The sequence below is a fragment of the Lycorma delicatula genome, chromosome 1 (assembly GCF_047948215.1).
Source record: "Lycorma delicatula isolate Av1 chromosome 1, ASM4794821v1, whole genome shotgun sequence".
NCBI lineage: Eukaryota > Metazoa > Arthropoda > Insecta > Hemiptera > Fulgoridae > Lycorma > Lycorma delicatula.
In genome coordinates, this window is record NC_134455.1 from 118,035,671 (window position 1) to 118,061,916 (window position 26,246).

At 35.3% G+C, this 26,246-nt stretch overlaps 1 protein-coding gene across 1 annotated transcript in view; it reads right to left on the reverse strand.

The window, feature by feature from the left end:
- Positions 1-26,246, reverse strand: part of LOC142318168 (orexin receptor type 2-like) — a 75,712-nt gene that overhangs the window by 30,725 nt on the left and 18,741 nt on the right. The window contains exons 3-4 of the mRNA XM_075354711.1: positions 13,402-13,517; positions 5,698-5,878 (exon numbers count right to left, since the gene is read on the reverse strand). Of these exons, the coding sequence (XP_075210826.1) occupies positions 5,698-5,878; positions 13,402-13,517 (297 nt within the window). The remainder of the gene's footprint in view (positions 1-5,697; positions 5,879-13,401; positions 13,518-26,246) is intronic.

Genomic DNA, 26,246 nt, shown 5'->3' on the forward strand with positions numbered 1-26,246 from the left:
ATTTTCTGCGTAAAATTTCAGATACATCTGATATTACGCCATGCCGAGTCGAGAGAGCAGAGATAAAAACGTCCTTTCTACGTTTGTGTCCCAAACCCCTATACACAGCACCCCTGGGATCCTTTTTCCTCTGTTCACTAACAAAGGAATGCCAGGAATCCCTCTTCGCCGAGCGGACCTTATGAAAATAATGAGATCTTCGATCTCTATAATCCGCAACTAGGACTCCCCGCCGTTCCGGATCACCCTCACATTGAGACGGTCTCCGTAAACGACTGACAGCCTGTTTCAAACCTGTTAATTCTCTACTTCAAAATAGCGCAATCCTCTCTTTAACTGAACTTCAGGTAATCGAATATTCAACAGCATCAATGAAAGCTGCTGACAACCTTTTTTTTTTTTTGACTCTCCTCCCCTGGGCCGGTCCGACTGGTTGGTATTGCGCCAGGGGAGTGCCTGTTGTACTAAAATGGGCCTTCCCACCTACCGGCTGTGTGTCCGACATGGCAGGTCGGCCTACCGGTCAGTTCTTTTGAGTCTATTGATATGCCCATCTATATATATCGCCACGCCATACCATGATTGTCTTGACGTGATGATTGGGTCTTTTCTTTGATCTTTCCTATCAAGAAAACCCTTGGAGTCCCCAGTGGCTCATCGAAACTGGCACACCTCAGCATGCCAGTCCTCACCACTGGGGCTATCCGCCCTTCCCTATACTAAGATCAGAACCCCAATCTCCTCTCGTCCTCATTTTTCTGCGTTAATATTTTCTTAATAGCTGAATCAACCCTCTTCCAGGCATCTTCACTCTGCAACATGTGATTAATTAATCTGCCGTTACCATCAGATGATAGATCGATGTCTACTAATTCTTCTCTCCATTTATGGCAGTCAGTAAATGTGTGCTCAACATCATCTTCGCGATCGCAATACATACATTCCGTCGATGCTCTTCTACCGATTCTGTGCAAGTAAAAATTAAAGTTGCCATGCCCTGTAAAGTATTGTGACAGGTGAAAATTCACTTCCCCATGCTTCCTATATATCCAGCTTTTAATATCGGGGATGAGTCTCTTTGTTCTACCTCCAGGGCCATTCTCATTCCACCTGTCCTGCCACTTTGCCATTAGCCGCTGCCTTGATTCGTGAATTCCAGCTCCCTGGTCTCTTTCAACTCTTAAAAGTGCCAATAAATCAATCGGTGGGACTCCAGCAAGCACACACAAAGCCTCACAGGAGACCGTCCTATATGCAGAAATCACTCCAAGCAACAGTCTCCTATGGGTCCTGATCATACGTGCCAGGTTTTTCTTTACTTGCACTGAAATCCACCAAACCGGCACCGCATAAAGCATGGACGATATTACCGAAGACGCTATGACCCTTCTCTTTGACGCCTTAGGGGCTGTTTGGTTCGTCATAATGATATTTAAAGATTTTATCATTCTGTCAGCCCTGTTACAAACTTCGTTTATATGTTCGGTGAAGGAACCGTTCCTCTGAAAGGTAACGCCTAGGTACTTCAGCTTATCAGTTTCTGTTATTGGTTCACCATTGATCCTGATATCCAGCCGATCAATGATCCTTCTTCCAGTGAAAGTGATAAATTTGCATTTATCAATCTTCAGCACTAAATTTTTATTACATAGCCAGTTTTCTATCATCTGTAATGCCAAATTGGCCTTATTTTGTACTTACAGTGCATGTCTATCACTCGCAAGGATCACCAGGTCATCTGCATAGGCAATGACCTCGACTCCTGCAGGATAATCCAAATTCAGGATTCCGTCAAAAGTTAAAACCCATAATAACGGGCCCAAGACGGAGCCCTGGGGAACTCCACCGTGTATGTTGACTTCCAAATCTCCACTCTGCGTTGCAATTCTTCACGATCTGTCAGAGAGGTATCTCCTCACCTGTCTCCTAAGAAATGGGCTTACGTTCTTAGCCAATAATGCACTGTGAATATGGCTCCATTTGATGGAGCCAAAAGCATTCTTAACGTCTAGGAAGACAAGTAACGGAATCCCTCTTGTTCTCCAAGTACATCTTCTGACATCTGCTATCCAAGCAGTTACTTTCTTTGCTGCCAACACGGTGGAGCGTCCCTTCCAGAACCCGAATTGATTGACGCTTATACTCACGCCTTCTTCAATTTCGCATACAATTCTGTTGGCGAGCATCTTCTCTACTGCTTTGCCCAAGTTATTTAAGAGACTCAGCGGTCTAAATCGAGAGAGACCTTGATCATCACCGCCTTTCGGGAGGAAGACCACCCTGCCCTCCCTCCAAGATCGCGGGAATGAATCATTCTCCAAGCCATAATTAGCTATATCAGTCATCTCCCAGGGAAGCTGTTTTACAAGGCCTTTGAGTATTGCAGTATTGCAGCAGGGATTCTATCAGTGCCGGGGCTCTTTTTATTACCGAGTTGTCCGATAGCGTTACTTAGCTCAGCAGGGGTAAACCTCCTCAGCTCATATTCAGGCAAGATGTCAGTTGCCTCTGCTGGACATGGAAATAATTTGTCAAACTGTGCCATAGCCGTTCACTCAACACAGGCAGACGCCTGCCAAACCTCTTAGTAACTATCTTGTAGGCTTGGCCCCAGGGATCATTGTCCAATTCCTCACAGAGTTTGAACCAATGATCCCTCTTTGATCTCTTAATGGCCCTGTTCAAGTGGCGTCTAGCCTCTATATATAGTTTGGTTGCAGTATCAAACTCAGCACCATCTCTGATCCTCAGTCTTTGTTTCCTTCTCCTAGCCTGCTGTAAATTATCGCGTAAGCGTGCTATCTCATTAGACCCCCAGTGGCCCTTAATTCCTTATCCATTTCTTGCTGTATTACCGAGGTAAGAGTATCTGGCGTCAACTCAAATATTACGTAGCCTTTGAGCTACTTTATCAACTATTTTGTCAACCTGACGGGTTGTAGGTCTTGTAACAAAAGGTCTTTCAACTACAAAGTCATTGCCTTCCTTTATGATCAGATGTAGCGGAAGGTGATCACTGGAAATATCGTTATCCATCACTGTTAGCTCTAGCTGATCCATTGACCATCTATTATCAGCAATGACCAGATCTAAAACAGAGTAGTGGCCCCGAGCCTCGTAAGTTGGAGTACCATCATTTAAACAGCGACCTCCGAGGGATTCCATCAGTTATTCAATTAGCTCTCCTCTCCTATTACTGCGGGAGCAACAAGCAAAAGTCGTCTTACAGTTGCTGACAACCTAACTGCCAGGAAAGCTAACGTCTCCAGACTTCGATGAAGAACACGAACTCTGGCCGACAAGAAATCTATAAACTTCCAGTTCGCATGCCTGAGCATAAAACGACCCTGATGAACCAGAACGTTAAATCGGTAACAATATAACATTGGGAGCAATAAATCCACTAATGATGATATCGATGTTCATTCTACCAAACAACCGACGCCCATCTGCCATAACAGCTTAGGTGGAACACTCTCCAGGAATATTAAATACCCATAAAACATGTTCGACTAAAAAGGCCTCAACCAAATAACCGCCTTCATCGGTGAATCCGTTTTGGCACAACAGTGACTTAGCGTTAACGACCGCTCCATTACGGATTGTACTATCAGCACAGAATTTGAACATTTTATCCCTGACCTCAAGGTGACCATCAGCAGTATCGCTATACTGAACATACAAACTTGCAACATATAGATGCAAGAACTGAACATCTACACGAACAACAACATGATTATCTGAGAGGTGTCGCAAGAAGACACAATCTATCTCCTTTCTGCAAACCAAAGCGGACATACTGGCAGAACCACAGAAGCATCGTTTCCAATAATGAGAAAAACCTGTTAGATGACCAGACACAATATATGGATGCTGAAGCAGAACAACATCCAAACCCCTACGAGAGCAACCTCACCAAGCTCTAACTGTACATCATAAGCATCCTTGCATTCAACTGACCAAATTTAACCATGTAACGCCAAAGAATTCATATACATATCGACAGCTCTCCAATAATCACTCACATAGTGATTAAAGTCCTTATTTGCGCGCTTACAGTTCGCAGAAGTAGGACCCTCTTACTTTTTGGGACCCAACTTTGGACAGCAACAATTTTTAGATGTTCAGCAACGCTGGACATCTAAATAGTCCTTGACCTTGCAAAAAGAGAAGTCTACAAACATCCTACCTTCAGCCAAAAAGCGTTTCCAGAGTTCAGGACTTACCTCGAACACGCCGTGATAGCGCTCGGACTTGCGCCTACCCAATTTAAACAGTAGTCGACAGTGAGACATAAGTTCATTTCTGTCATTTGAGTATTTTGTTCATATATCATAGTCATCAACTCATCCTCAGATAAACGCTTGTCTATATCATAAACGATGACCCTAGGGCGTGTTCTCCGTTTGGGGGTGGACTTTCATGTCGGTTTTCTCGACTTCGAGGGAGTATGAAATGATTTTAACTGTCTGCTTATCTTCTGCAACGATGATTAACACCTCTTTAGTTTCACTTACATTTAAAATTTTCATACTCAACCTCTATTCTCCAAGGATAACCTGAAATTCATTCATCTGCTTGCTTGAGTTACCAGAAACCTATTCTTTTAAATATACAGAAACTTCCTCCAGTTGCTTTCGGTTAAAACTAACCTTTCGCTTTTCTTGCAATACCTCAGCATAAGGCTTACATTGAGGCATAACAATGGAAACTGAATCTTTATCCTTTACTGTGACCTCTCTCACTTCAGCAGGCCTTGTGGCTAAGGCCTCTTACCCCTCAACTAGAGCCACGAAAAAGGATTTAAAATCACTCAACTCAGAGGAAACCAATTTTCGTGAACTCAATGTTTCACATTTGGAACTGTCAAAAATCTGCATGAATGTATCACACTGTTCATTAAATTCACACAAAAGTGGAGCAGAACTTCCTTGATACCCAAGAACTTTATGAAATTCACCAATAAGTTCAACTCAAAACACCAGAAACTCAGTTCCTTCTCTCCTGAGGACGAATAATCAATTCCTACCTCAGTTAATACCTCACCAACAGGAATTGACTGTTTGGAATTGACTGGGCCTACCCTGCTTCTCTTTTCTTGACACAACACATACTAATTACATAATAAATTGTAAATGATAAATAACCAACTAAATAACATAGAACTATCAGCACATAAGTTGACACAAAAACTATTAGCATTCAGCAAACATTTGGCACTGTAATAGGCCAACTGAAAACATTGTAATATAAATTATATTTATAACCTAAAATACATATGATGCTATTTAATTAAAATTAGTTTAGCATCCCAAAATCAGTGAATAACAGCAACAAATTTGACAGCATATTTAATAAATAATTTTTTGGAAAATCTGTTAAAAATATTTTTTGAATTTCTAATAGCTGTTGCCAAAAATTACCATTTCCTTGATGAATAACATTTCTGATACTATGCATTTTAAGTATTTTAACTAGATACTTATTGAAAAATAAAAATTATTGTGCATAAAATAAAATAAAAAATTTGAGTATAATATCTAAAACTGTTCATTCTATTATAGACATACTTGGGTAAGTAATTGTTTAAATTTCATTACTTAGAATTTCTTCCGAGAATATATGTACATTCACCAATCAACCATATTTTATTGTGTTTATTTTCTAAAACAAATGTAATTATATTCATAAATTTACCATAAATATGTTTAAAACTTGATGATGTATGGTGTGTCCAGTTTTCAATGCACCATGCTATATTATGTCTTTGAGCAGCTTCTTTAAGTACCGGTGGTTTTGCATCAAGATAAGTAGTTTGTCGAACCCAGAGAATAGGTGCAAATATGCAGCCAGCAACTATCCATAGGCTAGCAATCACCTAAAATATTAACACATTAATTAAACAAACCCAAAATTTTAAATAACATTGCAGTTTATATCTCAACAGAGTATATTAACAAGATTTAACATCATTATTACTGCCAGATAAGTGGAAAAAATTTTCTAAAATTGAAACATTAAAATGCTCTCATGGCCAGGCAACTCCCCAGATCTAAACCCAGTTGAAAATCTTTGGACAATAATTAAAAAACGACTCTCAAGAATGAATTATACCTCAAAAATTGACCTCATAAACCAATATAATATCAATATGGGTTCATGATGACAAAATCAAAAAAAAAAATGAGTAGTATATTTGGTTGAATTGATGCCAAATCTTATAAATGAAGTGATTAAGAATAAAGGAGAAAATAATAATTACTACATATTCACAAATTACACAAATTCACAAATTTTTTTCTAAATAAAGTAATGATTTATTAAATAATATCTGTCTTCAAATTAATTTGCACAATACTGTGTATATATGCATTATTTTAAAAAACAATTATTTAACTCCACCAGATACAGTTCAAATAAAAGGTAAGAACATGCATTACCTTACCTACCTGTAATGCTTTCAGAATTTTTACTTCATAATCAGCAGACCAATTTTGTATAAATTACACATGACTATAAATTAAAATACATACTTAAAATAAGGTTAGCAATATTTCAAAACATAAGTATGTATGTACTAGTGTCATATATAAAACTTCTTATATCCACTATGGTAAGATAATGAATAATATTTATCAAATTACAAATCATTATGTCATGTCTACAAATTTAAACATTGCATTATTATTATATTCAATTTGTTTTTAATAAGTCAGTATTTATTTTTATATTTACTAATATAATATTTCTCAAATATATCAATCATTATTACTAATTTTTTTTTTTTTTTTTTTGAGGTTTTAGGGACATCGACTACTGTGTTCATTAGCACCTCTCCACTTCAAAAAAAGAAAATATTGTTTTCACATCCTATTAAAAAACAATAGCAACATAGTCAGAAGACTAGTCCTGTCAAAACAAACCATCTAAAAAATCATATCAAAGGTTATAAAAATCATAAATAAACACAAGAAGACAAGGATGTAAAAGGGCTCTTGTCACTTATAAAACACATTAAAATTATCATATTAAAAATACTTCAAAATACAAAAAACTTAAAAACACTCAACTATTTCAAATTAACCATAAAAAAACTATTAAAAAATTATAAAATTAAATCATAAAATTTAATCAAATCACATAAGCACTAATTTCTTAATTTCTATCGCCTATGTTTCCTCTTAGGCCATCCTTTTTTCTTTCTTTTCTCAATTTTCCTAAAGATTTCGATGTCAAATTACAAGTTGTCCGACCATCACACTAAAGTTAGTAGGGTAGCTGAAGTACTCACCTTCTAGTTTAAAGGTCTCTGTGCATTTGGGCTCCATCATTGGATGTTCAAAGTTCTGTTTTTTCACATTTTTATTTGCAGTTTTGTTGTTGCCTGAATGGGCATTTTCTCTACTGTGATTCTAATCACTCCAATTTGGCTTCAGACGTCTTCTTTTTTCCAACCTCATTATCATTATTCTTGTGACTGGTTGATGGCTGATTGTTAGATTGTGGAGAATTCTTAGTTTTGGAAGCATCTGCTTTCTTCTGCATTGATTTGAAACTGCTTTCTCTTGATGATCAACTCTTCAACTTTTCATTGATGATACATTCAACCATGCATGCTAAAACTGGTGCCAGTTCAGAAAATACGTCCTGTGGTTTAATAGTAGCTGCAGGAGCTGCAACAACCTGTCTGTATGATGCAATCTTTGGTGTTCTGCCAAGCACAATTTCCCTGGTTCCAAAGTAGCTGACTTTTTGTGTAGTCTTGATCACTTGTACAGCTACTTTTTGTTTGTAGAGTGGACAGTTCCTATATCACGCATTGTGGTGCCCATGACAATTGACACATACACAGGTGGATCCCTGCAATTGACAGAATATCCCTGCATGGTTCATCACGGTGTAATGGGTCACCACATATACAGATTTGCTTCCTCGTACATGTCACTGTGTGTCTGAATCGCTGACATCCAAAGCAGAGAAAAGGAGTCGGAATAAACAGAGGAACGACTAACCTGTGGAATCGAGCTTTAATATATTCTTTGGAACCTTTGGCTTGTTGAAGATAAACACATGCAACGCAGAGAGTAGAACTTCTCCGTTATGTCGTGTAGTTAGTCAATGACACTCGACAACTCCTTGTTCATGAAGTTCCTCTTGTGTAAAATTTAACAAATCTCTGCACACGACTACATCGTTAGAGAAATTTAGTGTACTATGCGGTGTAAATTCAACGTCCAAGTCTCCGATCTTCTTTGCTTTAAATAGCTGTGACGATTGTATATCATTAATACTTTCAACGAACAGCCAGTAGCAGTCTTACTTGTTTCTCTTACAGGTCCACTAGCGGCTTCCATGATGGCACAAGTTATCACGAAAGAACTGACTTTTTAAAAATCCCCTTCTTTTCGTTTGATCACCAAATATTTTGGAGTCATTCCATTACTCTTCGGACGAAACTTGGTTCGATCATCTTCTCTATCTTCATGACTTCTATACTCTTCCGAAGCTAAAGGCTCTCCAAGACGAGGGGTTTTATGTGGACTCCCTGCCACGGAAGTTGTGGATGTTGTTGTTTCTATAAAATATAGTTGCGTCAGTAAATATGTCACAAGGTGCGAGCGGAGAGACGGTTGAGCATGCCCCGGATCATTGATCCTGCTTGGGATCCCCCCCCCCGCCCTCACAAACTTAAACAGAGCCGGGGAGTCAGGTACTGCCTGACCCACGATACCGACACCCCAGGTCTCGCACACAGCAGTAAAAGAACCGATACGCATACCCATGGTACAATCTCTGCCAAGGGCCGAACTGACTGACACACTGGATGGCGTAATTCTTCCACAGAGCAAGCTCACAGTAGCCCATCATCTTCAACCCGGCTCCACAACCAAGGAGAGAGATGATCACTCCCCCTCCGAATTCCACCCAGAATCGGGCAAACAGATCGTCAAGCTTCCCTTCCCTGTCCACCCTTCCTACTTAATTTAATCACAGTCTACCGCCCTCTTCTTCCTTAGTTCTCAGGATCTCTCCAGCAAACCTTCTGAACCAGTCCCAGTTCTCTTGATTTTGTACCATCCAATTAATTAGATTATCCGGTGTTAATTGATTTGTTATAATTACCCTCCTGTTTTCAGCCCATCTAGGACATACAAATATAGTGTGCTCCGCATTATCTGTTTCCTCACAATAAACACATTGTGGTGTGTCCCTTTTTCCAATTCTGGCTAGGTACTGCCCGAAAGATCCATGCCCCGATAATAACTGTGTCATATAGAAGTCAACGTTTCCGCGTCTATTTCCATACCACCTACCTATACTAGGGATTAGTCTTCTAGTCCAATCCCCGACTCTTGAGCGTGACCATTCCAACTGCCATTCTTGCTCCAATTGAGCCGCTATCTCGTCTTGTGGTAGTCCCTCATATCTAAGCATCCTGCTTTTAATCTGCAGGTCTATTGGTAGAACCTCTGTTATTACGCAAAGCGCGTCATAGGACACCGTTCTGTAACTAGCGGCCACCTTCAGCAGTGCAAGTCTATGCGCGCTTCTCAATTTTCCTTTATTCCGTTTAATACTAATTGTATGTCCCCAAACCGGGGCCGCGTATAATATCATTGATGTTGTTGCAGCAGTTATTAATTTCCTAGTTTCTATTTTTGGTGTTCCATGGTTCTGGAAGAGTCCTCTCAGAGCTTTGACCATTGGAGTGACCCTACTACATATCATATCGATGTGTCTACTAAATCTCAAATTTTTATCGAGTATGACTCCCAGATATTTTGCCTCATTGACTTGCATAATTGGCTCTCCTCTGATATTCAAATTTATACCTAGGTCTTCTGCCGGAAAGAGCAATACAACTGGACTTCCCTGGGGCTATCTGTAGTTGGCTTCTATGTATCCATTCATCAATAATTCCTAATGCCAGATTGGCTTTGCGTTCTAAGTTATCTACATCCCTATCCTCAACGAGGATTGCTATGTCATCAGCATAGCCAATTGCAGTAACTCCTTCAGGATAATTCAGTCTGAAGACTGCGTCATAAAAAATGTTCCACAAGGTTGGGCCCAGCACAGAACCTTGAGGAACGCCACCAAACATCTGGAAAACTGCCTTATCTTCCAAAGTTTTGATCTCAAGAAACCTTTGATGTAGATAGTGATTAACTTGATTTATTAGATATTCGCTTATTCGCATCTCATGCAATGCATCAATTATAGATGACCAGGGGACTGATCCGAACGCGTTCCTAATGTCCAGCATTATCACTAGGGGGATTTTCCTGGTCCTCCAGGTACCGCTCCTGCTATTTAAAGCCCAATTTTTAACTTTCTCTAAGGCATTTATGGTAGATCGGCCTTTTCTGAATCCATATTGTTGTGGATGTAGACAGCCCTTTTCCTAAAGCTCTGCCTGCCTTCTATCAGCCTCTCAACCACCTTTCCCATATTATTAATAAGAGTAATCAGCCTATATCCATTATTTACCCCCGCCTTAGGTATAAAAACCGGAAAATTACGGTTTTGTAGACCATAACTAGCTAGATCCACAATTTCCCAGGGTATTATTCCTGCTATAGTCTTGATGATGGCCGCAGATATGCCATCCGGCCCTGGACTTTTCTGGTTTTTCAACTTTTTAATGGCCTCCATTACCTCTTGTTCTGTGAATCTGCCACCTTCACAAACAATTGTCTCCCTATTCAGATTTTCAGGTCTAGGGAAAAGAATCCTAACTTGTCGTTCCGCTTCCTCCTTACTCAACGTTGGCACCTAGCCTTTTGGTAATTATCTTAAAAGCTTTCCCCCAAGGGTCAGTGTCAAGTTCGTTACAGAGCTCTTGCCATTTATTTCTCTTAGATTGCTTAATGAGAAAGTTGAGCTTTTTCCTGGCCTGTCGATAGTCTTGGGCAGCACGTCGACTTTCTTCATCGTTACTATTCCTTGCTCGCAACCTCTGAGCAGTTCTTTTATGACGCTGCATGATTTTCCTTTGGTCTTCGATTTCTCTGGTCCACCAGTACACCGGATGAAATCTATTATCGGACTGCGGTATGTTAGCAATTTTCGCTTTGACTATTTCTTGAAATTTCTCCGGTTCTATGTTTTCACAGTTCCTAATCCTATTTGCCGCATTATTTGACACCCGGTGTATCTGGAAATCCGTTAATCTAGAGATAATATTATCCTGCCTTACCCGCCTTGGGCAATCTCTGATGTTAACCAATACGGCCTTGTGATCACTACCAGTTTCTTCGGTAAGGACAGCAAAATCGATGGTATCTGCTCTAAACCTACTATCCACAATTACCAGGTTTATTATTGATTGGTGACCTCTTGCGCTGTATGTAGGAGCCCCATCATTTATACAGCATGCACCCGTAACCTCCAACAAGTCCTCGAGAATTCTACCTCTAGCATTTGTAGAATTGGCACCCGCTACAGTAGTTTTACAATTAAAATCTCCAAGCACTACCACTCTTCTCCGTGATTTGGTCATGATCTGCTGTAGGTTAAATATCTGGTTTTGAAAAACTCTATAGTGCAATTGGGGCTGATGTATGTACCCACAATAATTGTGTCACTTAATTCAATTGCTATTATTCAGTCTTCTCTGCTGTACAAGTTATAATCCACTCTATCGAGTATTCTTCTGATGACCACAGCCCCATTCCTGTCGGGTATCCACTGACCTCTGGCAGCCGAATACAAATTAGGCTCCGTAGCCACCAGAAAGTCGACATTGTATCTTGTGGCTATTTCTAGCGTCAGGTCTCCTGATAGTAGGCTTCTATTATTATTACTTAATAATATTTTAATCATTATGTTTATTGCAGCTCATACTTCCGGTTCTGTGTTCTGTACTTCTGCAATCGAGACACTTCATTGCTTGCCTACAGTCTTTGATGAAATGCCCCGTATTACCACAGTTGAAACATAAGTTGGTGCGGTCAGGGCCCCTGCATTCTCTTCTACCGTGCCCCATGCTCCAGCACCGGTAACATTTTTCGTTTTCAATGCAGATATATGCCCTACAGCAAACCCAGCCTACTCTCAGTCTTGCTGTTATTAACTTTGTTGCGCTGCGTTGAGTAGTAATTACTGTAGCATTTTTGGTACTACTGTATGCGTCTCTCATAGATGTTATTTGAAATCTCTCATCCATTCCTAGGACCTTCTCAATTGCCTCTTTCACCTCACCTTCCGTAGTATCTCCAAGCATGTCCTTAATGTGTACAACTGTTCTACGGTCTCCCTTGTTACGTCCTGAAAGTTTCGTAGAGATTATTGCACGGATGTGGGGTTGGATTTGTCCGTGGCATTATTATTATTGTTGTTGTTATTACTTCTAAAATTTTTAGATTTTTATTAATGTCAGTAAGTTTATGTTTATTTTTCAATAGGTGTTCACTTATATTTGAAAATGAAATATTTCTTCTTTAGTGATTATTACATTACTCTGAATTCCTTTTTATGAATGAATCAATTTTCTCAGAATTAAATTCTGTACAAAGTTAACTAGAAATTTTATTTGTTTATTGTTAAATTAACAAAGTTATTTTATTCTAAACATAAAAAAGTGTTATTTTCCGACAAATTATTTCGTGTCTTACTCCGTTTTTCTCAAAATCTAAGTAAAATAGAGATCTGGGACCACTTTTATTCAATTTCTTACATCAAACCAATAACGAAAAACCAAATTTACCCCTCGATTTGTAATACAAGAATTTTAGTACAGTTTAATTTTACAGAGGACGCTGAAAGCAGGGCTAAATGTTTTGCGAGCCAAACCTGCTCAAGAACCGTTTTCTGACCAATGTTCAGATGATTTTTTTTTTTTTTTGCTGTAGAATCGTCTCCTGAGAGATAGCCATACAGTTTGGAATCACTTTGAATATATTTTAAATAATTTGAAATTATTAAAATTATTTAAACCCAACATTCATATAATTTTTTGATTATCCAGTTTAATTTCAGCAAACCAAAATAGTTGGATAACCTTGTGTGAAAAAAAATGAAATAAAATTTTTTGGATGAATAATTGCACATATGTATTCAAATTTAATGGAATTTTTTTTCTATGAAGAAATCAAAACATAAGCTTGAAGCTTATGCATGGGATTTGGATTTTGTAGCATATGAAAAATGTCAAACCTGAACAGAATTTCAAAGCTCTTAAGGCTGTTATTGCATAAAATAAGAAGAAAGGTTTTTCTTTTAATTGTTTTATATTAAATTGTCAATTAGGGCATATGTTTTACTCTAGAGAAACCAAGTTATATCTCAACCCTTAGCTCATTATATTGGAACCAAGGAAAAGATTTTTTCTAAAATTATTTAAACTAAAATTTGTAGTACATAAAACAGTGAATTTTATATAATCTAGAGGTTACTTACAAATAAACTTGATTTTCTATTGAATACTTTCCGAAAAGCAAAAGATTGTTTGACTGCCAAGTACCTATCAATACTCATTGCACTAATGGTGAACACACTGGCTCCAACAGAAACTCCTAAAAGATAAATAAATGTTTTATTAGAGATTGTTCATTTACATATCAAAATAATAATTTAAAATTGAAATATAATTACAATTTTAATTCATACGGATAATATATAATGTTATACCTGATGAAAACATTTAACATTTAAGTGGGCAAGTAACAGTTTGACTACTTAGTGAATAACCAAGCTTTTATAAAAGAATACCAGTTTTATTTTCCTATACATAATTAATTAAAATCATAGTTGTAGTGTAGTTACATTCTGTAATGATATTCTATTCATTACTAGGTTGAAAAAGGATCATCATATTTGAAGAAGCCTAACTCACTAATGTTAGATTTTTTCTATACCTACTTTAAAATAATGCTATTTAAATACTAATCTATATGCTTAGTAATGGGAGATAAATTTTTGTGAGATAAATTGAATTTAACCATTGTATTTTGTATATGTCATTTTCACAATGATCGCATGTAGTTTGGTCACTAAATGTTGGATTACATATAAAACAAGGATTGTAAAATTCTAATATGTACAATAAGTACATTAGCCTAATACGTTTTCTCATTTTTAATCTTTAATATTTTTGTGAAACTATTCTTTTTTTAATGAGAAACAAAACTAAATTTATCTATCTAACAATTTAAAAACAAATGTTATAATGCACTATAAGGGATATCTTCAGCGACGAGTGCTGCTCTTTCTCATTCTGGTGTCATTTCATATAATTACTGGCAGTTTTCTTGAGTTTGAATGATACATATTTATAAAATGGTTGAAAAGTGAGTTAGATTTGATTTTTGCATATCCATTCAGTATGCTGTTGCATGTTATTGGTTCGACAAAGAGTATTAAGAGATTTCACAAAATTGTACAATCATAATTTATTTATCCTTAGTATCTTAAATAAGTAAACTGTATGTCACAACAATAAATTTGATATTATTATAAAATTATGTATTTTATATTTTGTATTATATAGTTATAATAACTAGTGAAAATTAATAAAGATTAGGAAGAGATTAGGCAGTGATATTACAATTCAAAATTAATAATAAATTTTATACAAGTTCAAGGATTTTTTACTTCTATTATCTACAAAGGAAACTAGCATATACTTTTGGCAATGAATAATGATATTTTGTCTTCTCGACTCACCAACCAGCTTCTAGTACTTAATTACAGAACAGAACAACATTGTACTGTTATTGCAAAACAAAACATGCTTACAATGAACTCTTCACTTGTATGCTCCTGAATGTTACTTGCACATACTGATTGTTATCACATACCCTACGAGTCACAACAGAATGGAACGCAAGGATATCAGAGAGTGCAATATACGTCTGCCTACTGCAGTACATGGATTTATGTTCTTTGCTGCTAGGTCTTTGTAGTGAACTGGCAGATAATAGATAGAAAAATGGCTGATATTCATGTTTATGTGAAGTTTGGGACTGTGTTCTAATCCAAAGCAGTTTCTGTTGGCAGGCACCTGATGAAACTATTTGCTTGTGAGCTTATTGTCCATGATGTGTTCCCTTTCTGCCCAGAGAGGGCAGAAGGCCTTGTAATTAGGGGCCATTATCCCATAAGGGCTGGATGCCAGAGACCTGGTCCTATATGAAACTTTACTTTAACTAGTTTACAGACAATGAGGAAATGTATCAGTACAAGACAGTAAAGAAAGTATGTCCTACTCGATGGTCGCAAGAGAATGCTTGTTAAAGTTTACAAGAATCTTGGGAAGAAGTGTACACCGCTTTAGCATATATACAAAGTGGCATGTCAGGAAAAGCAACAGCTAGATGTTAAGTACTAAATCAGTCTTTAACAATTAGAATGATTTGAAACAGCATTTTTGGTGTGTTTTTAGAACACTGTAGTACTTCACAGAATTCATAAAACAAGTATAACTAGCAAAAGTGAATCTGTAACCATCTGTTGATGGTTAGAGATTTGTATAGTTCTCTTGAAAGAGTATTTCAGGGAACAGAGAAACAACTTTTTTAAGACACTGGCAATGGATTTAAAAAAAATACCAACTATGAAAAAGACAGTAAGTAACAAACATCGGAAAAGTAAGTTTTGCCTGATGAAAGTGAAGACGGAAGTGGAGAAGTAAATGTTACTGAATGAGATGACCTTTGAATAAATACGCTTTTATTCATCATTGACACTTTCATTGGTGAATTCAAGAAAAGCCGAATTGACTATAACGAATTTTAAGATAGATTCTACTTCTTCACTGGGCGGTTTGAAAACAAGACAAACATGCAGGAGAACATAAATCTAATCTTAATATTAATGCTAATCTTAAACACATCTACACAAACCATCTGAATTCTGATCCAGATTCATTTTCAAAAGCACTGCATAGCAGAAAGAGAAAATCCAAGAGATAAATCCTTGGAAGCGATTTCAAAATTTCTAAGATTTAATTCTTTGGAAGATATTTACCCGAATTTGGACACCGCATTAAGGGTAAATAAGTCTGTACATATCTACCACGAATTGTGGGTGGAGAACACAATTTTTTCTTCCTTAGGAGAATTAAAAACTATCTAAGAAGTTGCATTTCTGAGAAAAAGTTGAACGTATTCTGTTTTTTTATTGAGTCAAATACAACACAAAAACTTTCGATTGAAGATATAATAAATGAGTTATCTTAAAAAAACTCGTAAGAAACTTATTTGAATACAAGTAGAAGTCCTGTACGGTGTATTAATTGATCATTTTTGTTACTAATTGAATATTTCATAAATAAGAAAATGTACTCATTTAAAAAAAAATATACTTAAGTATTAAATTAAAAATGTAGTATTAAGTAAAAAATGTATTCAAGTCATTTATGTTTTCCTCTTTTTACTTTTACCTGCAATAAAGCAATATTAAATTATACATTTTTTTATTTCAATAAGTAATAAAAAATAATTTATTTACGTAAAACTTGATTATTAACAAGAATCTATAAATTGAGAGAATAAAATGGTATGCAGCGTTAAGCTTAATATTCTTAATAATAGAATAATATCAATACAAGGGCTTGAAAACTGTTTCATCAACGGATCTACTTTTAATAAAAGGTAAAATAAAACTTGATTAGAATTGAAGTCCTTATGTTAAAAATAAGTTGTATAAATCCAACGTAAATATACAGTCAGAGAAGGAACGGAAAATCGACCCTAGCCTACAAGCGGTAAACAATAAATCCGGCCCTAGCTGTATGCTAATGGTCTTGTTTACCCTTACTTTGACGTATTTGGATATGTTACTAAATATGAATGGCCCGACCTTCATTAATTTTGCCAAAGTGATTATTTAATTGGTCAGCGAGTTTCATTATCCACGTGACTTTGGAAACTAGCATATTTATGCTGAACTTTATGCTAAATTCATGACCATTGTTATTTTTTGGAGGGATGCCATCATGGGTCTGAGAGAGTAAGTCTATTTCAAGCACCATCTCATGTTTTTACTACTCAACCGAAAAAGTTCGGCCATACACAAGTACGTTTCTCTTCTTAGCAACGTAATACACATTTCAATTTCTGTTCTCTTCCTAGCCTCGTAGGAATTTCAGCCAACAAAAGATTTAATGTAATCTCAAGGTAAGCTTGTACTCAGACCATCTTCTTGAAGCGTGGGACCTATTTTTGCTATACATGCTTTGTAAAACAAAGATTGATAGGAATATGATAAGATTAGTGATTATATCTTGTCAAAAATAAACTAAGACACATTAAAACCACTGTGTTACAATGGAAACCACCAGTTCCTGTGAAAACGTTTTATTCCTAAGTCACTTCACCTTAGTTTTTTTTTACTAAAACGACCCTTCCTTAAAAAAAATGTTTATATGTTCTTTCTTTTAAATTTTATATTCATATCTTAATATGCAGTGAATTAACATTATATAAATTGTGTAATTACGGCTTGTGTTTGAATAATTACGTGGTTTTTATTTTTACAGTATTTATTTTTATAGTTTTCGTTTTTTTACTGCTGCATATTTTCTATTGTAATTGTAGGTACTGTTTGTAGGATACGATTAAAAAATTTTGTTCTTTTTTGATTTTATGTATGCAGCCATTCATTATAGAACGAAATTTTATTACTTTCTTTTTATCGAGAAATAATCACCTTCACGGTTGTCTACCCAATATGAAAAAAAAAATCCGCCGAAACAGTGTAGTAAAATTATTTGAGACCTGCAGGAAGTTATTTATTTTCTTTTCGGGTAACTAACAGACCTATGTCCGATTACAGCTCCTTAACTGTTTTTTGCTTTCCCGCTGAAGATAGCTAGAATAGCTATATTAAAAGTGAAAGTACGGTAATCATGTCAAAAAAGTATCGGATTTTTAGAAAATCTACGTTTTAGGGACCAACTAGTTTATCTAGACCAAAACACACACACAAACACACACACACACACACACACACACACACACATATATATATACGCAATTATGTGTCTGTTTGTGTGTCAGACTGCTTTTGGCCTTATATCTCAGAATTGACCGAACCGATTTTCTTCAATTTGGCTCAAACATTTCTATATATGGGTCTTATTAATTTCTTTCAAAATTCATTCAGGGGGTGATATAGCTAAAAAAACCAGTATCAGTACCAAAACCAGTTTCAAAACTTTTTTAAAAAGGTTTTTCAGGGTTTTTTTAAAAAAATCAACCACCTCTTCTTAAAATTTAATTTTTTTTGTTCTATCTTCCTTCGGTTTTGATATTATTTTTTAAAAATATTTTATGTAACATGTATGTTAGTATCAAAAATGTCTATAATCTTCCAAAATTGTAAAGACCTTAAACATAAAACAAGAAAAGGTTTTCTGAAAAGTTTTTCGTCTTTATTGAAGGGGCATTATATTTAAGGATAAAGATAAGAGTCGCTATCACTCTGCTTATTTTTATGGCAAAAATAACGGATCGTCTTGAGTTCAGTATCATATACAGATAAACGAATGAGCCCATTCTATTAAAATTATAAAGTAAATCTTCCTTTTTTACTGAAAATATCTACTAGGCAAATTTCAGGATCAATTTCTTAATTGAATTATCTCAAACAGCTTCTACAAATTTATTAATATAGAGATGATATGTTCATTCGGTTCGAATACTAATATCTCAGGGATTCGCATGCTACTGTAAGGGCTCTGTATAAAGCGCCAGTGTTAGATTCTACGAACCATAATTATTTTAAATAATAATTTTTTATAATGTAATATTTTCTGATAATTACAGATATATGGAAATTAATAACCATATTAAAGTATCTTTAACTCTCAATAGAATTTGAATAGTAAAACAATATTTTGAAAAAGCTACTTGTAATAAATTTTTCTTAAATATACCAACTAAAACTTCGTACAAAAACTGATAATTAATATATACGAGGTGTGTGAGAAAAGTAATGAGATTGGTAACACTGCGAGCAATATGGCAACGCTGTGTCTATCGGTCTGTGCTAGACCGGTTTGTTCATCCCTTCCACATGCTCAGTACGAATTTCAACTCCGTTCAGCCAACACATTATTTTTGACCGTGCCATCAGTGAAGTTGTGTTTTTGTTGTGTGTTACGAAAATGGAGCATCGGAATTTAGAGCAACGTCGTGCAATCAAGTTTTGTGTTAAACTTGGGGAATCCGCGAGTGTGACCTTTGACAAGTTGAAACAGACCTATAGGGAACATTGCTTAACAAGAGCACAAGTTTTCCGTTGGCACAAAACATTTTTGGAACGCCGAGAACACCTTCAACTTCAAAATCTGACGAAAACGTTGAGCGTGTGAGGGTTCTTGTGAGATCAGACCGTCGTTTAACAATAAGGATGATGAGACCGTTAAATTTAAACACTTTCACCGTACATCAAATTTTGACAGACGATTTGGACATGAGAAATTGGTGCCGAAAAACCTCACAACAGAACAGAAGGACAATCGAAGAAACGAGTGCGTTGATCTTCTTGAGAGGATTGACAATGACCAAGAATTTTTCAAGCATGTGATCATAGGTGATGAATCCTGGATTTGAGTGCTACTCTGAAACAAAGCGGCAAAGCGAAGAGTGGCTCACTCCGTCATCTCCTCGACCGAAAAAATTCGAATGAGCAAATCAAAGATCAAAACCATGCTGATTTGCTTTTTGACAGTAAGGGTATCGTGCATAAAGAAATTGTTCCTCCAGGACAAACTGTCAACAAAGTGTTTTACAAAGGTGTCCTTGAAAGGCTCAGGAAAAGAGTGATTCGCGTGAGACCAGACATTGCAGAGAAGTGGATGCTTCATCATGACAATGCCCCGTGTCACACGGCCATTTCCATTTTTGACCTCAAAACGCATTCCTACGGTTCCTGAACCCCCCTATTCACCTGATTTGAGTCCTTGTGACTTTTACCTTTTCCCGAAATTGAAACGTGTCTTAAAAGGACGTCAGTTTGGAACACTGGAGAACATTCAAAAGACTGTGACCGACCAGTTAAAAGCCCTACCAGTTGAAACCTTCCAGCGCTGCTACCAGGAGTGGGAACATCGATTCCGCTGGTGTATAGCTGCCCAAGGGAACTACTATGAGGAATAATATTATTGTTTGAAAAAAAAACTTTGGTAAGTAAAAAGTCAGTCTCACTACTTTTCTCACACACCTCGTGTGTGAGAAAAAAAAATATATCTTTTTTTCTTTCTTTTTAGTAAATGAGTTAATTCACCACAGAAACTTATAGAGAAGCTTGTACGTGGGAATTTGGAAATGGAAATTTGTAGCGTTTGAAAAGTGCTATGCATGGCTCGGTTTCAAACCCAGGATCCCTGGATGAAAGTCCGAAACGCTTCCACTCCACCACGGAGATAGGATTTGTTAAGTAATTTTTATTTATATAGGAATAAATAGTAACTTTGAAATATTATAGTTTCAATGAAAAGTAAATTGTGTATTTTCAAAACCTATTTACTATTAGTAGAATAATAAAATATACTTATTGTTAATATAATAACATGAACGATTTTTAAAGGTTTTCAATGTGACTATTGCATTTTTGGTAAAGAAGAAATATAAGTAATAGAAAAGGTAACCAATTTATACCGTTAGGCTGTTAGTTATAACAGGAGAATGTATTTATAATTTAAAAAATCTGATTAAATTACATATAGACATTTTTTTCTGCATTTCATTTAAACTTATTTCATTTGAAAGTGAGATACAATCCTCCAATTTTTTAACAAAATGGACAGTTACACAATTACATTGTGGTGGACACCACATTGCATCACATTTTTTTTTGCGGTGTCCGTATCAGTTAAATTATATATTAATTTTGTTTCACCTTGCCCAAGTAGTTATGTGAATGAAAACGTGTCGGATCCGTAACCATAGACACATCCACATCGGTTCGAATCCAACTTCATTTTTTTTTCTATTGTTATTTTTTGAATTATTTATTGTAAAACGTTTTTTTTTTTACAATCAGAGGTTAATAATTAATTATTAATAAATCAATATATTTAAATTAAAAAAAAAAAATTTTTAAATATATGTATATGAAGTCGGATTCGAACCCCTTGTAAGATGTGCCTTCCCTTGTAAGATCCAAATATTTAATTAAATAATAAATTTTATTTGACTATAACTCTGGAACGAATGAAAATAGGTACCACTTTTTTTATCATATATCGTTGAAACGCTCTCAATGAGGGCTTACTACTGTTAAGAAAAACTCCAAAATCCAAATATTTTGGATCTTGGGCTTTTTTGGGCACTTTTAGTCCAGTCGATTGCAATCAAAAGGGAAGGTACCACAACTAAATGTTACAACAGTTCTGAATCCAAAATTTCAACATTCTACGGTTAATCGCTTTTAGGTTATGCAAGGTAAATACATACGTACATCCCAACCCCGTAGATAAAGACACCCGCCTAGTGACGTTCCGGTCGCCACACCAACCCTCCCCCCATTTCATGCCCTGTTGGGCTTTAACGGGAGTCGTCTATCGCCCTCTGACGTTTTACATCTCATAGTAATAAGCCTGGCCTCGTTGGGATGCCACCGATGCAAATGCTTCAGTAGACATTTGCGTCGGTGATTTTGTAACTCAGCTTATTGCCTTTGCTGTAGGCCTCGTCAGGATATCTTGAATGTCCTACATCGTCACCCTCTGAACTAGCTAACCGAGCTAGCGGAAGCGTGAACCCGCGCCTAGTTCTACTTATTATGAGTCAATTTCGTGAATGTCTCGTAATTTGAGGCAAAATAACACAACATAACACCAAACATGTTGATCGCAACAACGAAGTTTAGTCCTAGTTCCCTTAGTTAAACTCAGCTTACGCTTAAATAAACCCCTGATTTAAATACATACGTACAGACGTCATGCCGAAACTAGTCAAAGTGGATTCAGGGATGATCAAAATGGATATTTCCTTTGAAATCTGAAAACCGAAACTTTTTCGCGATTATAATACTTCCTTTACTTCGTCCAAGGATTAAAAAGGTTCGGCTAATGAGGAATGATGGTTTCACCATTGAAGATCACTAATATGTGTGACATATTATTTAAACAATTTTAATAAGCTGTACCACTGAACTAAAATGTGAGTAGAGTTTATTAGTTGAAAATAGCTAATAGAATGCAGTGATTTTATTACGGTGGGAAACATTCGTGATTTTGAATCCGGATTAAAGTGCAACTCTTTATGACGTGAGTCCTAAATTCTATTAGCATATTAATTACAACTGTGCTATCTTTTGAGTAAATGTAATAATCGTATAAGAGAAATGCAAAATAATATATGAATAAGTAAAATTTAATTACGGCGGTAATTTTTTATTATTATTCTTCTTTAAGAAATGTTATTGCACTGAGTATTTAAATAGCCGTCTATAATAGAACTTTCATCCTATTTATAATTTGAGATGCATCTTCTACAAAATGCACAACTTGGTTTCTCAAGCAACAATCTGCACAGAAAATATATCACAATAAAATTCTTCTACATTTAGAACCTCTTTCAACTCAGGATATTCTTTAAGATTCAACTGCATTCATTCTCCTAAACTACTCAACCATCAAATCTTCATAACCACTTCATACCGGAAAGAACTAAAGAATTTATTATAGTTGGTCACTATTAACGTAATTATAATTGTAGTTTTTTATACATATTTAAAATAATATTTATTTTATTGTTTTAGATATTTTATTTTAAGTTAAGTATCGCAAACCCTTACCAAACATCACAGATCAACAATCCAAGAATTAAACGCGTTAATAAATAATGACAATTAAAAATAAAATTTAAGTATTTCTTGTTATTAAGTAGTTTTATTAATAACACACCAAAGCGTTGTATCAAAAGAGAAAGTTGTCAAAACAAACTACTCTAAGCTCTAGCAGAGCATATTCATATAAATTTAACCTAGGTCTTCTGACCTTGCGATTTTGACAAAGTGATCAGCACTCTCATCCCACAAATTGTTCATAGCCAGTAGTTTTAAATCTTATTTTGTATTTATGTTTATTTTGTAAACAGTATAATGTTCAGAAAGCCGTTTACTTATAATATTGTACGTGTACTTTTAAGAAAGATAGCTCAGTACCGGGGTTTTTCCTTCCAATGTCTAAAAAAAAAATCCAAGAGCGGCTGATAAAAGCAATTTATAGAATAGGCTAAATGACAGTAAGGGAAAACCTGATAGAATTTTGTTTTCTATAATTGATCTTAATCTAAAAACACTGAAAATGAATCTAATCTATTAATTTTAAGATTATTTATTATTTTCAAGAAATAAGTAAATAAAAATAAACCCCATTGGTCACGTGACATAAAACACCAATCACAGCTCATGATGCACTTTTACTACAATCTGACGTCTTGCAAAATGTCAGATTGTTGTTTACGGCGGTCTATGTGGTTTGTTGGTTTTGTGTTTTAAAACACATTGTTTCGCGTGTTATACGATTTTCTGTAATAGTACGACGACTACAACAAGTATTTGCAATGGAAAATTTGTTAGATTATATTTATAATTTTATTTATTTATTCTATTATTTCAATATAGGATTTCAGTGGCGCCATCTAGAAACTAACTAACTAATTATTTGTCGTCAAGCTATTAAGCGGACGGATATTAAGTTGGCATATAACGGATTTTGACCATATTGTTTTTGAAGTTAGTTGTCAGAAGAAAAACGTATCTCATAATTAAATAATTATAATAATGTTTAAATTTGATTTTAGGTCCTCATGATGCTGCAGCATCATGATAACAAAATATGTACAGTGAAATGTAAAATATGCTCGGAATATAAAGTCGTGCGAAATTGTATACAGTTTGTTAAATAAACAATTTGTTTGTAGTTTTAATGGTAGTACTTTCACAGTGGGGCACTACACAGTACTTGTAAAACTTGGAATTCATTTTAGACTCAGTAATTTTCTAAACGCCTGAAAAAACATCTGATAGTTTTGTAAGGTATTTCGTCATACGAGAGCCATGACAGTTAGGAGCTTTTGGGCGGGAAAATTTTAGTTTGTTTATAAAAATGCCAATACATCGTGTAAATTATCGTTTATGTTTATGTTTATATTTTAATAAAATAGACCGTGAAGCATAATATAAACCGGTTTCTCAAAAACATTAATTAGCTTATTTAAATAAAGTAACTGTTTTTAAAATCTTAAGAAATTAAAAAAAAGGTTGTAATTTCCATAATTCATTAACTTCAGTACTAAAAATTAACACATTATAAATTACTACTATGAATTTATAGAAGTATTATAAGTAAACTTAGGACGTGTAGTTATTAAAATTCTCACCAATAGAGTGGAGTTTCTTTGATAAAAAACAGAATTAAAAATGGTGTACGTATATACTATTTTTAATTTCTTTGAAAGTGGATTATCATCAGAACTAATCTAAGCTGACAATGAACACATGTAGAATCCTATGAATGTTGTTAGCAAATTCTGAACCCAAATTGTAAAAAGCTTCTCTCCTTTTTTTTATCTTTGTCATTTTATTCTCAAAACACCTCCCTCCATCGTAAACTCTTAGTTAAAATCTCTTTTATGCTTCCATTCTTATCCATAACAATCTCTTTAATAGCACAAATCTTCTCGATTTTAATTTCTTACAGCAGTAATTTAATTTATTTTCGCTTCACCAATAACAATTATAATCGGTAAATATGAATATTGATTATAAACCAACTAGTTTCAGCGCCTCATTAGAATATTTCAAAATTTGATTTTACCATTATATTAAATCTAAAAATTTTAATTCATCATCACTATGTTGAGTTCTATTAATTCATGTCAATATATATATATACTTACTTAATGCATGTATTTACATACGATCAAATGCTTCGGGAAGATTTCTTTAGAATAACTAATTTAAGTTTAATTCAGCGTTTTGATATTAATGAAATATGTAAATTATTAAAAAAAAAGAATTTTAAAAGTATAATTTAAATACCTTTTACTACTTTTTTATTTTGTAGGGCAAAAACCGCTTTCGCGTTATCATCGCCCGGATCGAACTAAAACTAAATTAAAATTAATGTATAAAAGAACAACTAAACTTAAATGTAAATTATAGAAAATATAGACAATACAATAAGACACCAAAATACCTAGGCTTGACACTTGATAGAACGCTTTCATTTAAGGAGCACGTAATGAAAACTGCGGAGAAATTGAAAGCGAGAAACAACATTATACATAAGCTCTGCGGAACAACGTGGGGAGCATCGTGTTTGCGCACATCGGCTCTGAACCTGGTCTTCTTGGCTGCTGAATATTGTGCGCCAGTGTGGCTTAACAGCCCTTATGTTCATAGAATTGATTTTCCACTTAATAGCACTATGAGAATGATTGCCGGGGTTATCCGGTCTACTCCTGTGGAATGGCTCCCGGTATTGAGCCACATACCACCCCCAAACCTGCGCCGTATGAACGCTCTTGTAAGAAAGTACAAGAAGATTATGGACAATCAAAACCTACCAATACATGAGGACATTGAGGATGCCAATCGTGGTCGCCTTCGATTTAGAAAGCCACCTATGAAACAGCAATTGCTGCCGCAGAGGAAGGATTTAACCTAACTAACGCCTGGCGTCAAGAATGGACCGCAAAGCAGAATAACCAAATCTCATGTATTACTCTAAAACCGCCGGGTTTTGACTTGCCACGTAAGACATGGTCAACGCTAAACAGAATACGAACTCAACATGGTAGGTGCGCCTATTTCCTGTATAAATGGGGTAAAACACCGACGCCCCTTTGCAAGTGTGGGAAAATCAAACTGTTAAACACATCACAGAAGTTTCCTCTAGGATAGCTTATGAAGGGAATCCTGAAGATTTCCTGATGCCGACTGCAGAATCAGTAGCTTATATTTATTTTTTAAATGTTTGTTTGTAATTTTTGACTGTAATTGGTGTTGTGTTTTGGTGCCATACGCTAAATAAAATAAATGTAGAAAATATGACTAAAAAACTTAAAAACTAATATGACTAAAAGCTTTCGACTAATATCATGTGCGAGAGAAAAAAAAAGGTAATAAAAAAAGAAAAAAAACAATTAAAACTTGAAGCTAATATCACAGAAAATATATTACTGAAAACTTAAAACTAAAGTCACGAAAATCTTACAATTAATATCACAGTCAGAATCTTAACAGTAAAATAAATTTATTTAAAAAGAAAGGAAAAAAATAAGAGA